The sequence below is a fragment of the Pygocentrus nattereri genome, chromosome 15, assembly GCF_015220715.1.
Source record: "Pygocentrus nattereri isolate fPygNat1 chromosome 15, fPygNat1.pri, whole genome shotgun sequence".
Taxonomy (NCBI): domain Eukaryota; kingdom Metazoa; phylum Chordata; class Actinopteri; order Characiformes; family Serrasalmidae; genus Pygocentrus; species Pygocentrus nattereri.
Genome location: NC_051225.1, coordinates 13,878,464 through 13,892,569, shown reverse-complemented (window position 1 = coordinate 13,892,569; position 14,106 = coordinate 13,878,464). Strand labels below are relative to the sequence as shown.

General features: G+C 41.1%; 1 protein-coding gene across 3 annotated transcripts in view; it reads left to right on the top strand.

The window, feature by feature from the left end:
• LOC108433047 (trichohyalin) overlaps positions 1-14,106 on the top strand; it is a 318,922-nt gene that overhangs the window by 284,778 nt on the left and 20,038 nt on the right. For all 3 annotated transcript variants that reach the window (XM_017707316.2, XM_017707312.2, XM_017707314.2), the window contains 5 exons: positions 4,012-4,201; positions 9,340-9,493; positions 9,694-9,861; positions 11,960-12,127; positions 13,839-13,985. In XM_017707316.2, coding sequence (XP_017562805.1) covers positions 4,012-4,201; positions 9,340-9,493; positions 9,694-9,861; positions 11,960-12,127; positions 13,839-13,985 — 827 coding nt within the window. The remainder of the gene's footprint in view (positions 1-4,011; positions 4,202-9,339; positions 9,494-9,693; positions 9,862-11,959; positions 12,128-13,838; positions 13,986-14,106) is intronic.

Below are 14,106 nucleotides of genomic sequence, written 5' to 3'. Positions count from 1 at the left end.
TACTACAAAGGTGCACTCTGTAGTTCTACAATTACAGATTGTAGTTCATCTGTTTCTCTGATACTTTTTTAGCCCCCTTTTACCCTGTTTTGGGGTGGTCAGGACCCCCATTGACCCTCACAGAGCAGGTACTATTTGGGTGGTGGGTCATTCTCAACACTGCAGTAACACTGATGTGGTGGTGGTGTGTTAGTATGTGTTGTGCTGGTACGAGTGAATCAGACATCAGTGCTGCTGCTGGACTGAGAATAGTCAACAGCGTCCTGTGACCACTGATGAAGGACTAGAGGATGACCAACACAAACTGTGGAGCAGCAGATGAGCTATCGTCTCTGACTTTACATCTACAAGGTGGACTGACAAGGTAGGAGTGTCTAAAAGAGTGGACAGTGAGTGGACACAGTGTTAAAAAAACTCCTGCTGTGCACTGCTGTGTCTGATCCACTCAGACCAGCACATGACACATTGACACGCCACCACCACATTAGTGTTACTGCAGTGCTGAGAATGATTCACCACCCAAATAATGCCTGCTCTGTGGGGGACCTGTAGGGGTCCTGACCACTGAAGTACTGGATGAAATGGAGCTAAAAACATAGTTACCTGCAAACGACACATTGCAAACGAAATAGCAGCTCAATTACAAATGAAGAAAATGAGTCACAACATGTGTGCCTGGATTTATAAACACCTCCCAAATGTGGATTCCTAATATTCTCTGGAATGCTATTCCAGAGTTTCAGAGCAGTGTAAGAAAATGGTCTTCCACCAGCTGGGCTGTAAGTGGTGCCAGACATTTGCGGTAAGCCTGCCTCAGCTGGACAAAGTTGTCTGGACAGGCTATAACACATTGGAGTCAGGTCATTAAGAGCTTTCAATGTCAAAAACAAGACCTTTAATCTTATACATTGTTCCATTCTGTCATCGATATACAGTACTGTGTGATAGTTTTAGGCATCTAAACATATTTTTAACAATTTACCTCAGCAGTGAGTTTATCACAATATACATTAGAATAAAGTCATTTTCATAGTTCAAATAAACATAAAAACAATAAAAAGTAAGGGTCCATATTTTTAATTGATACCTTCACAGCCACCACAGAGACTTGTTAATATCATCAATTACATCATGAGCACAATTTACTGAAGCACTGATTGATCAAACCAGGAGCTGCTTTTTAACTACATATAATTCTGGGCTTCCTTGAGGAGAGGTTTGAAAATGGTTAAACACACTAACATCCAGAAAATCACTATTTATTGTATATATTTATTGTATATTGTGTATATATATATATATATATATATATGTGTGTGTGTGTGTGTGTGTGTGTGTGTGTGTGTGATGCAAATGAACGCATACTACACAAGTAAATAGGTTTTGAAAATGTGTCTTGAGTGCCTAAGACTTTCGCACAGTACTGTATTTATGATGGATGTTTATATCAGATGTTGGTTGTGGATAAAATGATGATCAGATGTTGATAAAATGATGAGTAATTGTGCAGCCTTAATAACAACCCTACTATGACAGCGAGCTGCACACATTTTAATGCTAAGTGTTAAGAGGGTCTTATACTGCAGACCAACACTGACAGCTTTATTACACATCCAGCATGTTCATTTTGATCCATATGGAGGAGGTTTCTTGACACATCATCCATGAAAGCATATAATAACTCCTGCTCTGCTCATGACTGTTTTTTTGTCCATTACGTGCTTCTGCGAATATGTCCATATCGGTTCTATTCAGTCCAGGTTCCCTAGCGCCTGTTGTAAAAGTGTGTGTGTGTGAGAATGTGTGTGTCTGACATGGCCTGAGGCTCTGAACTGATGGCCTGTTTCATTCAAGACAAGCCACTAAGGCTGATGCAGCCACATGCAAACAGGTGACTGGCTCCCTTAGCTTATTAAAGCTAGCCCTGAAGGCTCTCTTGCCACCAAAGACAAGATTAGCCTCCCTCTCATACCACACACACTCAGACACACACACACACACACACACTCATGCACACACTCCTAATTGTTTCCTACTTTCTCTAACATCTAGAGCCAAAAAAGCACACAATCTTTTTAAATCAGACTGAGGGTCTGCTGAACATGCATCTGCTGTCTTTTATTATTAATACAAAAGCCCACTCTCAAATGTAGGCCTCTGTGAGGAGGCCTCAAATTCAGTATGTATTGACGACAGTAGGATCAATGTCAATGGTACTGTCAATATTACAGTAATAATAAGGAAGTTTTTTCGGCCACATCATCCCTGAGACTGATTGTGACACCAGAGAACCCCAGTGTGAGGCTCTCTCTGTTCAGATTACAAGTTGATTGCATTTTCTGCTTCACACAGTGCAAATAATCCTAAACACATTCAGTGATGTTGCAATCTGGACTCTGGGTGGTCAGTCCATTGTTCTGAGAATACGCAATCCAATTTCACCACTTGCCCCTACCACTTTGCCCTTACTCCTCCATTTTGCATGTTCACATCTAGGTGTAAGGTGTCCCAATTCTTGCTGAGAAAGAGGGGTAGGGTCAAGTGTTAGGGCCACATGGGCCTCTAACTGGAGGTTTTTCAGAGACACACTCAAACTAAATGTTAGAATAAAATAAAAGAAAAAGCGGCAAGATGGCTGAGCAAGCGGCTAAAGCAACCCACAAATGTGAGAAGTTTTTCCTGTTAAAAAATGACTATTATATGATTACTATTGTATTATCTTAGTTTAATGATATTTCAATGTATTACGGTCCTTTTTTTATAACAAGCACAGTAGTTTGCTGAGGTCTCGCAATTTCCCGTCCCGGCACCTCAGGCATCCAAACCACCTCTACATTTAAGGTGTAACGGGAAAATGAAGGTGGAGAATATCTGACTTCAGCTTCATATCACTGAAGGGTTAGGGGTGGGTGATAATAAATAATTACCCCTCTTTGAAGGCGTATGATTCCCTAAATGTAATCTAAAGTCCAGCAGTGAGGAGCTGAACTTTACCCTCCTCTGCTGTCACTGCAGACGGGCAGAGTTGCCTACAGAGCAGCGCTCATAGCTGTTAATGAAGTGATGCTCTTCTTTATTTAAGGGTCCCATTTCAGAGGGAAGATTTCAGCCACTACCCCTTAGTCTGTTCCAAGGGGCAAGATGACATTCGAAAACAAGGGGTAGGGAAATGGGATTGGGCCTTTGTTTGATTTACATTTCTTCTTCTTTTTTCAGTAATGGCTTTTTCAGCTATACATCCTTTCAGATTCGGGTTTGAGATGTCTGCTTACAGTGAAAGGGTAAAAAAAAAAAACATAGATTTTTTAGCCTCTTTTTAGCAACCAGTAATGGCCACAAAAAATTTGCTGTAGAGCAGTAAGGCTACGTAACACCTGCATAGGCTTGTTGTGACAACTAAACCTTAAAGCATTTATAAAGGGATATTTCACTAGGCATCCTGTTATAAAGACTGTTGACTTTGTGTCTTATTGTATATCACAGTAAAATAATGCTGATGATAGTACTTCAGTCTTATAAACAGTACAAAGAAACTCATTTTACCTAAAAGCCACAGAAAATGCTCCCTTTTGTTCAACCAGCTTGGCTTTGCAAGCAATATCCTGTTATCAGTATAAAGTCACTATGACATGTACTGAGCTAAAAATGTCATTTCACCCCAGAAGTCATGATACAACCTAATGTCTGTGTCACCATTATGTCAACTTGACAAAAAAGTTGGCAACAAGATATTTTGAACAGAATTTGAATGAAGTTCCACATCCATGTTGTTGTACAATTGCATTTAATGTCATGATTTATAGAATGGCTGTACTCCTTGATTCATTGTCACATCTCCACAGTGTACATTTTGCACTGGAATGCCAGTCTATGCACTGTTACACCCCTAATGTAAACGTAGGGACATTTCTGGACAATAGTTTAGTTTAGAATAGACAAAGTCAAAGTCAAGTTTACAAGCAAACGAAGTTTAATTCGCTGAACAGAACTTTCTCTGTGCGCATGTTACAGCCCAGGAGCTGGCACGGCAGGAGGAAAAGGTGCTCCTGCTGGAGGGTGGGCAGCAGCGGGCACAGGAGCAACTGGCAGAGCGGGTAGCCGAGGTGGTGCGGGCCGAGCAGTGCCAGCGGAGGCTGCAGGCTGAGCTCAGGAGACTCCAGCAGAGACTGGACTCAACAGAGCAGGAACTTCAAGACTGCAGGTATTTATCCAACACACAATGGAGCTGAACCTCTTTCATTGAATCTACATTAATATGACCCTCACATATTGAATATAGAGCGGCAACTGAATTCCGTGCTGTTTCACCCTTATTGGATGGAGTAATCTGATTTGCATGTTTGCCACAAGTGAAGGAAGAAGGCAGGAAATTCTTGCACTTATTTGATTTGCTTGAATGAGATGACTGATAACAACAAGAGACATGCAGCACTGTGCAAAAGTTTTAGACTAAGAAAATTTGATTTAAAGCTAGCAAGTGTTTATGTGTTTAGAAAAACACTATTATTGGAATAAAAGAGATACCATCCAGTACTTTGTTTGGCTAATCAGTGTTTCATTACATTAAATTGGATGGGCTGCTGATGGATTTTAACAAATTCTTGCAATGATTGGTGCTGTTGGGGAGAAACCTTTGTTTATCAGACAAGCTCATAAGATATCAATTACTACTATGGTTAGAATAAAAAAGAAATCCTTTTTATTTTTTACTACTATTTATGTTTATTTGCATTCACTATTATTAGTAAGGTGCTTAGGTTCTTAAGACTTTTGCACAGTACTCTAATTTTTCTTTCCTAAATTGAGGAAATTATGCATAACTTGAAGCAAATATAAAAACTGCTCGTAGCTCAGTGCAGTACTGTGTTGATTTAAAGCTTCATTTAAAGATAGACCCATATGTACGCTCAGTCAAACTATGTATCTAAGTACAGGGTGATTCAAAAAGATCAGATTTCAAAGCACTACATTTTTTTACAACTGTGAGGCATCTAGGAACCAATTACATTCCAAATGAAAGAGGAGGTCATAGAGTTTCTGACTGAGATCCCTGAGCAGAAAGCCTTCTGCGTTCTCCACTTCAATAAGACTGAATACTTCATAACTGTGCAGCGTGATTTTCGTGGGCAGAGAAGCTCCAACAGCTCAGAGCGTTCATTGCTGGTTCCACATCTCCGAAATCGCACTGAAAGAGCCGTGAGTGCAGCGACATTCGACATGCTCAATCCAGTTTGGGTGAATTTGACTATGGTGTTGATGTCCGTACAGCTGGAGGAGGTTCATACTGAGCAGTTGTAAAATTACATAAAAGACTTTATGCACATTTAAACCATTTACAGTTTACTGCATTGTTCTGTAACGGTTTACAAGAGAAATAAATCATTTTGAAATTGGATTAATCTTTTTGAATCAGCCATTTCCATCACTGTGAAGTTTAGCCTCTTTAGCTATTTTTAGAAACTGAATGTGTGGGTTTCTTTAAGTTTCTTAAATGCATTCTAAATAAGACAACATGGACATACATTATAGAGAATCATCTATAGAAGTGAAATATATATATATATATATATATATATATATATATATATATATATATATATATATGTGTGTGTATATATACCTCTACCAGAAGCAGAAGCCAGCCCTGAACTGTCATAGTACTGGACATAATTGCTGTCTGGCTGTTTTAGAAAGTTATAGGTGGCAACTGCAGCCTAGGTAATGAACGTAGTCACCCATTGCCGAGACTTAACAGCCAATCTAAGCCAACTTCTCGATTCTCAGCCAGCCAACAGGGCCACTATGAGCTGATGGATCCACACTGTAGCTCAAACCGCAGCACAGATTTCATCCAGACACCCTGACACCTCACCTGAATGGCCAGAAAGACTCTACCATACTGAGTTCCTCTGTTAAGTGCTGGAGCTCCTCAGTGTATCATGCTCACTCCTATACTCATGTAGCCACTCTGGCAGTATGTGTTGCATTGCTTCTAATGGTTCAGTGAGTGTTTTTTGGCTCCATGTCCCCAGAGAACCCCCCCCCCACTTCCTGCCGTGCGTGGGTGGGCTGGATGCAGGTGGGTCATGTCCCCCGTGTGAGATCAGATGTTTAAACGGCGGCAAGAAGAGCGTCTTAACCAGCACCTTGCCAAAGGTCTCTTGTTCAGTCAGCCATCGGGGCCACCGCTAAGCGCCGCCATCCGCCTGCCAATACGCATTACTGGAGATTTAGTAATTAAGTGATAGGCCGAGGACTAAATTGGGTGTTTGTGGGCCGCAGAGACACCGCGAGGTCCCTGCAGCCATGCAGATAGGGGATTCTAATTGCCAGGGATATTGATCACCCCGCCAAGGGTGTGCTGGGAGATTTTGTGAGGGATCGATTAGCTGTTACTGTGGCCGGCTTGTCAATGGAGAGAGAGGAAGTTAGAGAGAGAGACAGAGAGAGTGAGCAGGAGAGAGCTGGTCTCTCAGCTCACTTTCCCACACCCACCTACGTGAAAAGTGACACTGCTCCTCCTAATATAACCACCTCTGCACCTACAACCTGGTGACAGTCTCACTGGCCTCACTCTCTCTCTCTCTCTCTCTCTCTCTCTCTCTCACATTTACTCTGTCTCTTTTTCCCTCTCTCGCCCTTTCTCTCTGTCTCCATTTTCTCCCTATCTCTCTTTCTGTTCTAATCTCTCCCTCTCTCTCTCTCTCTCTCTCTCTCTCTCTCTCTCTCTCTCTCTCTCTCTCTCTTTCTTTCACACTCTCTTTTGTATTTATCATGTTAAGTTTTTGTATCAGTATCAGTGAAGGACGCTCTATAGCAGGGTTATTTGATTACAAGGTCCAGTTAAAGAAAATATCCTCAAGCAAAGGTCTGGAACATCATAATATCTAACTTGCATCATGATTCAGTGCCATATACTGTTTACTGAAGTAGCCCAGTAGGTATATCAACATCTTATACAGTCAACAGCTGAATATCAAATCGAATAAAGTACAGTTCAGTCAAATTTCAACAACATTTATTGTCAGTTTTCTCTTTTTAGAGTACGACATGTAATAATCTGTCTCACTTTCTTCTAAGACTGCTATATCTCGCCTCGTCCCTCCCCTGTGTGTGCGCCACTCACTGGAGTTTCAGTACTCATCGTAATGCACAGATCTGATTGCCTGAGTAGCATCACGTGTGATATTTACAACACATGTAATTGGTCTGTGAGTCTCCAGTCACTAAACTGGTACTGTATTGACTAGAAAAGTTACGCCGATTAAAATAGGACCACCCCGTTCGAAATTAAATAATTCTCCACAGTAGGTCTAGCTCCGCACAGGACAGCGCCTGGGTCCAGACCTGGACCGTGGTCTGCCTATTAGTGACCTCTGCTCCATAGTCTTTCGTGTCTGAGCTGAGTGCCCATGTATAGAATGATTCTAAATGCGGTGTTGACTTGATTTTTTAGTTGAGAGAGGACAGAAGGAGAGCGAGAGAGATCTTTGGGATTTGATTAGTTGCTTTACCTGATTGTGAACATTCTCTGGCCACCTCTCTGATTCCATCACTCATGATCCAGCAGTCACTGAGTTCATCCAGCGCCTCAAGTCTCATAAATAGCCTTACCGCTTGCTCATTAAATCTTTAGAATTGCCTTGTCTGATTATATCCAGCACCCCATCCTTCCCCTTTGCTTTTGTTGCGTCTGCATGATCTTGTGCTCCAATGAAAATTAAGGATTAAGCATAGAGAGGGAGTTATATGTTATGAAGGACTACAGTGTGATATGCATGAATGAAAGACCACTTATCAAACATCCTCTCTTAGTCATATCTGTAATACACTTATGCACTGTCTTCTCTTGCTTGTTTTAAATGGGTTATGTTATTAGAACATCAGGCTTGCAGTATTGTTGTAGTGGCAGTTTATCATTTGTTAATCTTTATTGCAGTATTGGCCCCTTTAGTATTGCAAATTAACATTTTTATGTTGACTGAAAATGACTGTGTTTTGCAAATACAATTGATCAGTGATCTGACTGAATGATATTCCTACAAAATAATATCTAGTCAGCAGTGGTCCTGTGGTCAGAAACTGAGCAATAATGAATGAGTTACAGTGTGGCTGACACACAACACCTATAATCTGGAATGTTGTACACATTTATAGTGGACCTGTAACATAGACGGTCCTCAGAAAGTAGCTAGCACAGAGGTCGGCAACCTAAATGTTAAGAAGAGCCATTTTGTCCTTTCAAAAAAAATCAAACCACTTTGGGAGCCACAACATTTTATGTCCATTTTACCATCTTTGCTGTAAATATGTCTCAGTATGTGCTAATGTACTAGTATAGACTAAAAAATATAAACGAAAATGCAGACTTCCTTTGCTCAGCTTTTCTCACATCTCCAGCAGGAAACCTGTCCACAAAATGGAACAGTTTCTTGTGAAATGTCTCTCATCGTTTGACTTTTTATGAGGCTAAAGCCGCTTCTCATTTGCCAGCTTCTTGTTCAAGTGGTTAAATGTTGCAGCAGTTACACTCTGGTGCCTCAGGCACCATTTAAGGTGGAACAGGAAAACAAGAAACTGGGGAATAGGGAGCTCAGACTTCAGCTTCACAACTTTTTAGTGTTTGACAGTATCTCAATGCAGATCAAACGCTTCAGGAAACCATCTTTCTCTTTATCATTATGTGCTAAAGCTAGGCTAATAGCTATTGTTGTCTGCATAGATATGGTGACCAGCAGTCTGCGCGGCAACCTTCAGGGTTAAAGGGTGAATTAGCAGCTCTATATTAACTCCAGCATTTAAGACCATTTATTGTTAAAAATGTGTGGCATGATCAGCTTTATTTTATTGCAATTGAGGATTAATTTATTTTTACCAAAATATCTAATTCTGCTCTGGAGCTGCAACATGGCAGCAAAAGAGCCGCATGTTGCCGACTTCTGGTCTAACAGGTTGAAGTTTCACGATATGAGTTTCTGCAGTGAATACATTCTTAAGGGCTGCAATGACAAAAATTTATCAAACTACTCATCCGCAGTGCTGGAAGAACATAAGGAGATTGTCAGGAATGCAGCACATCCCTGTGGATGACTTGACCTTCGGTACAGCTAGTGACTTAACCATTATGCTATATAGCCTGTTGAAAAGCACAAATGTTTAAAACGTGACTTTTTCAGTCCCAGAGTTACATCTACAACATGCGAAGCAGTAATGGCTACTGTTAAAACAACCCCTCATCGCCATAAGGAGCTATTTAAGAAAATTAAAAATTAAAGTATATTTGACCATTCTTGTAGGCCTGTATAGGAACGAATTTACATTTAAAGCTCTGTGTGGTAGGGGCCTGTTGGAGCAGGATAAGGTAGTGGCCAGCAGCAGCAGGCAGGCTCAGCTTGAGGCCCAGCAGGAGGCCTCATGGCTGCAGCAGGAGAACCAAGCGCTCCAGGAGGACCTGTCCAGTGGCAAAGAGACGCTTGCACAGCTGCAGGAGCAGGTAAGAGCAACCCACCGACCTCAACAAAGCTGCCCGGGTGAAACAAGGCTTTAAATGGCCAGCTTATCGAGCAGGGTGCTCCTCAGAGCCTTCTGGGAGATCATGATCCACTGTATTGATCATTATTGATCTGTGTTAGTGCTGTATTTGTTGCAGAGGAGCCCTGTGTAAAGGTCTATGTCTTTGTCTATGTGGTTTAGCTGAAAGAGCAAGCTGAGACTATGCAGGCTCTGAGAGAGGAGCTGTCACAGGAGCAGGCCAGGCAACAGGAGCAGCTGGCCTGGGCACAGAGCAACAGCTACAGAGAGAGCAGCCTGGAGGCAGAGAGAGACCAGCTCAGGACTGATCTGGAGACAGCAAGAAAACAGGTACACTCATGCTCATACTCAGGTGTGCACTATGTTATCAGTGCTGATAAATACATTCACATGGTAGCTTGTAGGTTCACCAGGGGCCTGTCTAACCATGCAGTATTTCTTGTTTAGCCAAATAACTTTGAAGCCTCTGGAGACTCAGAAACAAACCTTAAATTCAAAAAGTTGGAACAGTATTTAAAATGCCAATAAAAGAGAGAGTTATAAGTGATTTAGTAAATTCGGTTGGACTTAAAATTGAAAACAGTTCAAAACCACAGTATTTGATGTTTTATCTTGTCAACTTTATTCTTATTTATATAAATGCACACTCTATACACATACACACTTTTTTTATCGTTCTTTTAACAACACGTAACAGTCATTCAGGGACTGACAGCACCAGCCAATCCAGTTTTAAAAGCCAATTTTTTGCCATTCTTCTGTTATACAAGTCTTCACCTGTGTAACTGCACCAGGCCTTGGTTATCATATTTTACACTTTACAATGCACCATGTTTAATGTGAGACAGATCTACAGATCACTCTATGATCAAGTAGCCATGCTGTTGTAAAAATGTGTAGAATGTCTTTTTATCATGTTGAAATAAGCATGGATGTCCCTCAAAAATTGATATCTAGAAGGTAGCAGTGGTTGCTTCAAAAAGTGTTTCTATTTTTCAGATACCATGAGCTTTTGATACTACAAATACTACCATGGTGACAATTGTAATAGCATTGTGTTTTATAGTTATAAATCTTGTTTAAGTAGTAGGATGTCTTTTTAATTCTTTGAAAAAATAAGCCTCTTGATTCATGTGTCTCAGGATTGACTGTTCATCATGCTCTGATGTGCATGCACACTATGATTAATCATAGCTTGAGTATATCACTGTTATTGGAACACAAACTCGTATCTCCAAAATGGTAACTTTACAGGAGAAGGAAAAAATAAACTTTGCGTTTAATGTAAGTCAATGGAGTCAGACCTTTCCCCCCAAGTAATTTTGGGCCGTTTCTTTTGGTCCATTCATCATGAAAATACACTCAATACAAGGACAACAGGTATTTTCAAATTATGTCAAAAACTGAAAAACAATAAAAATGGAGATGCGAGGTTTTCTTCCAACAGATATAAACCTGAGTTAACAGAAAAAGTTCTTAACCACTGCCATAAAATGAGTTGAACATTTTTATACATTTATCAAGTTAAACTTGTTCCATGAGACAGGCCTTTGTACAGTTAGAGCCAACCTGTTCATGCACAGTTTGTGTTATCCCTTCTTCAGTGGTCAGTTTATAACCACATAACTGTCAGTGACTAGACACTGGATGGGCTGCAGTCTGTAACTGACCGCCTATATAGTGGACCTGTAAGGCAGCTGGACTTCATAAAGTGGCCAGTGAGCGAAAGCACAGGTGTTTCCAATAAAGTGGGTGATGAGTTTACACAGTGCACTATTAAAAATAATATTTATAAGGTTTTATAAGATAATCAGATGTAACTTGGGGATTAGCGCTTTGCATTCACAGTGGCATTGGCTTCTTATCAGTTTGCTTTGCAGGGATTCAGCAGTTCCACTTTGTTACCCTTCCAGTGAACCGCCTCAAGCAGTTCTCTCCAAAATCAATTAGTTTCCCCTGAATTTGTGCTTCAAAACATAGTAATTATTTCCAAACCTCCCATGGAACGATTTAGCTAAATGTGACCCAGACCTGCATAAATCATGAAGAAATGGGATATTTTTTTTCTTCTTTATGCTGAGGGGGTTTTCGGCATGAAGAACTGCAATCTATGAACTGTTCAGCTGTTTGAGAATTAAACCTAAACATATTCCATATCTCGAAAAAGTTTAATAGATCTGATGAAAAGTTTCTTGCCCAATTACAGTTGGAAGTTAATCTCCTTAATCCCAGTTTAATATCTGCCATGCATAAAGGAATCTATCTCTCATCTGCCCACCCAACTGGGCTAATCTGCCAACAGTGGCTTCCATCTTTCTGCTCTTGTCAACTTTATCTAGCGCTTTGATGCCTCTGCTGTTACCCACGATGGAGGATGCTGATATGCCGTGTGTGATTGTCAGCTGTCTGTCTTGATTTCTGCATGCAGCTGAGTGAGCAGGAGCAGCTGGTGAGCAGTCTGCAGGAGCACGTGTCTGAGCTGCAGAGCACCACCCTCAGGCTGCAGGAGGGAGAGGCAGGCAGGCAGGAGGAGCTGCAGCAGTGCAGGAGAGAGCTGGAGAGCAGAGACACTCACGTACAAAAACTCAGCCAAGAGGTCAGGATCTTGAGCTTTATTGTATTAAAAGGCTCTTATTTTGCATTTTTGTCATTGTGTCATTTGGTACTTTGAAGTGCACTTATATCACTTGTCTGCTTTGAAGTACAGGAAACAAACATAACTTATTTTTACATTTCCATTTTCTCTGTGTATTTCTTCTATTCTAATTGGCTGATCCCTTCATGAGAGCCCTTCTTTGTACCTTGTTCAAAAAGTAGACAGAATCTTTTGGTAAACAAAAATATTTAAAAATATTCCAGTTGCGCATTTTTCCACCGAATGCCTCAGTTGAAATATTAATAATGCTACATGCATGCTATAAGCAAGGTAATGCTCCTGGGTCCTGTGGATTGAAATGATGCACAAACTGTAGGCTCTGGGGGTATTTTGGTACGGTTGCCTGTCTCACAATGACATTTCAATGTGCACAATTGTTAGCTTGAATGTAGTAGTGTTCATATGTTAAGTCTTTGCAGACCTCATGATTAAAGGGGAACAATCTATGTAGGACACAATGCATCAGGTTTGGAACATTTAGTAATTTTCCCCATTGACATTTAAACCCCTTGTATAATGACAACACACATGACAACTTGTCTATGATATATTTTGCTGCTGTGGGGAAAAAATGAGAACTGTACAGAACTTTTAATGTAAGTCAATGGACCCAGACTTTTTTCCTAGTAATTTTGGGCTGTTTTGCTGTTTTGCTTGGGCTGAAAAATGGATGCAGTCAGTTCCCCCACATATTCTGCTTCAATAGCTCTACTACAAACGGTCTGCAACATTCCTTATCACTTGATTGATTATGCAGAACTGCCTTAGGCTAAATGGGCAGTTATATGTAAATAGATTCATGTTTGTGACATCAAAATCGTAAAGAATTCAAAACGGGCTGTTCCATGTGTGGAATGAATGTGGGTGAATGGTATGTTTTGAAATTTTTAACAGTGGCTATTCAAAACACTGAGTGTCTCCTCAGCCGCCGTTCGCTCCTCTGCTGCTGCTGCTGCTGCTGCTGCTGCTGCCATGTTCTCGGATCCTTGCCGGCACGCAGTGAACCTCTGGATATGTTGGCTGGCGAAGGATGCACCAGTTAGATTTTTCGTTGCCATGGAAAATAAGGATACATTTCTCAGCCGCATATGAAGGAACCTTCGAATGGGACAGCCTAGTTACACCACTGTGATGCAATTGGCCTTCAAATACAGCCTCCGAAGGGCACAGCGCCAGAATTGGGAAAACAGCTTGTAACTGGATCTGTGCTGTTTGCTTGTAGTGCATGTGTGCACCTATGCCGAGTAGGGTACTCACATGTAAATAGATGCATGTTTGTATCATCACATTCATAATGAATTCAAAAGAAGCTGTTTCCATATTTGGAATGAATAGTATTTTAACACCGTTTACAAAAAACATTGATCTTTTGTTTTAAAAAAAGGTTTTAAATTTTTTTTTGTGATCTGTGCCCTTTACATCTTTACAAATTTGCAAAGGACTGTAATTCAAAAGCATGACTGGAACTGTGCTGTTTGCCTGTAGTGCATTTGTGCGTCTTCCTAGTAGGGCGCAAGGGACTGGAGCTGACCTCAGCAAAGGCCACTCACAAAAAGAGCACAGTGCTGGTGCATGCCTGAAGCCCACATTATTACTCCCATTACACATAAACTCTATCACTGACTTTTTTGCATGACATCTGTGTCTGTAGCTGGCCGAGCACAGTCGGGAGGTGCCGCGCCTGCAGCAGCGCCTGCTCCAGCAGACGGAAGAGAGGACAGCACTGCAAGAGAGGATTACTGAGCTGACCACAGAGCTGCAGAACCTGCACAGCGAGAGCCGACTCTCTCAAGATGAGGTGAGATTACTCAGCCACCACTCACACACAAAGCATCCTACACAAGTGGTTGCACCACATGTTGTAATGTTACTGCACACTGACCAGATGAATAATGTCCCCAAAATAGATTTATAGAATA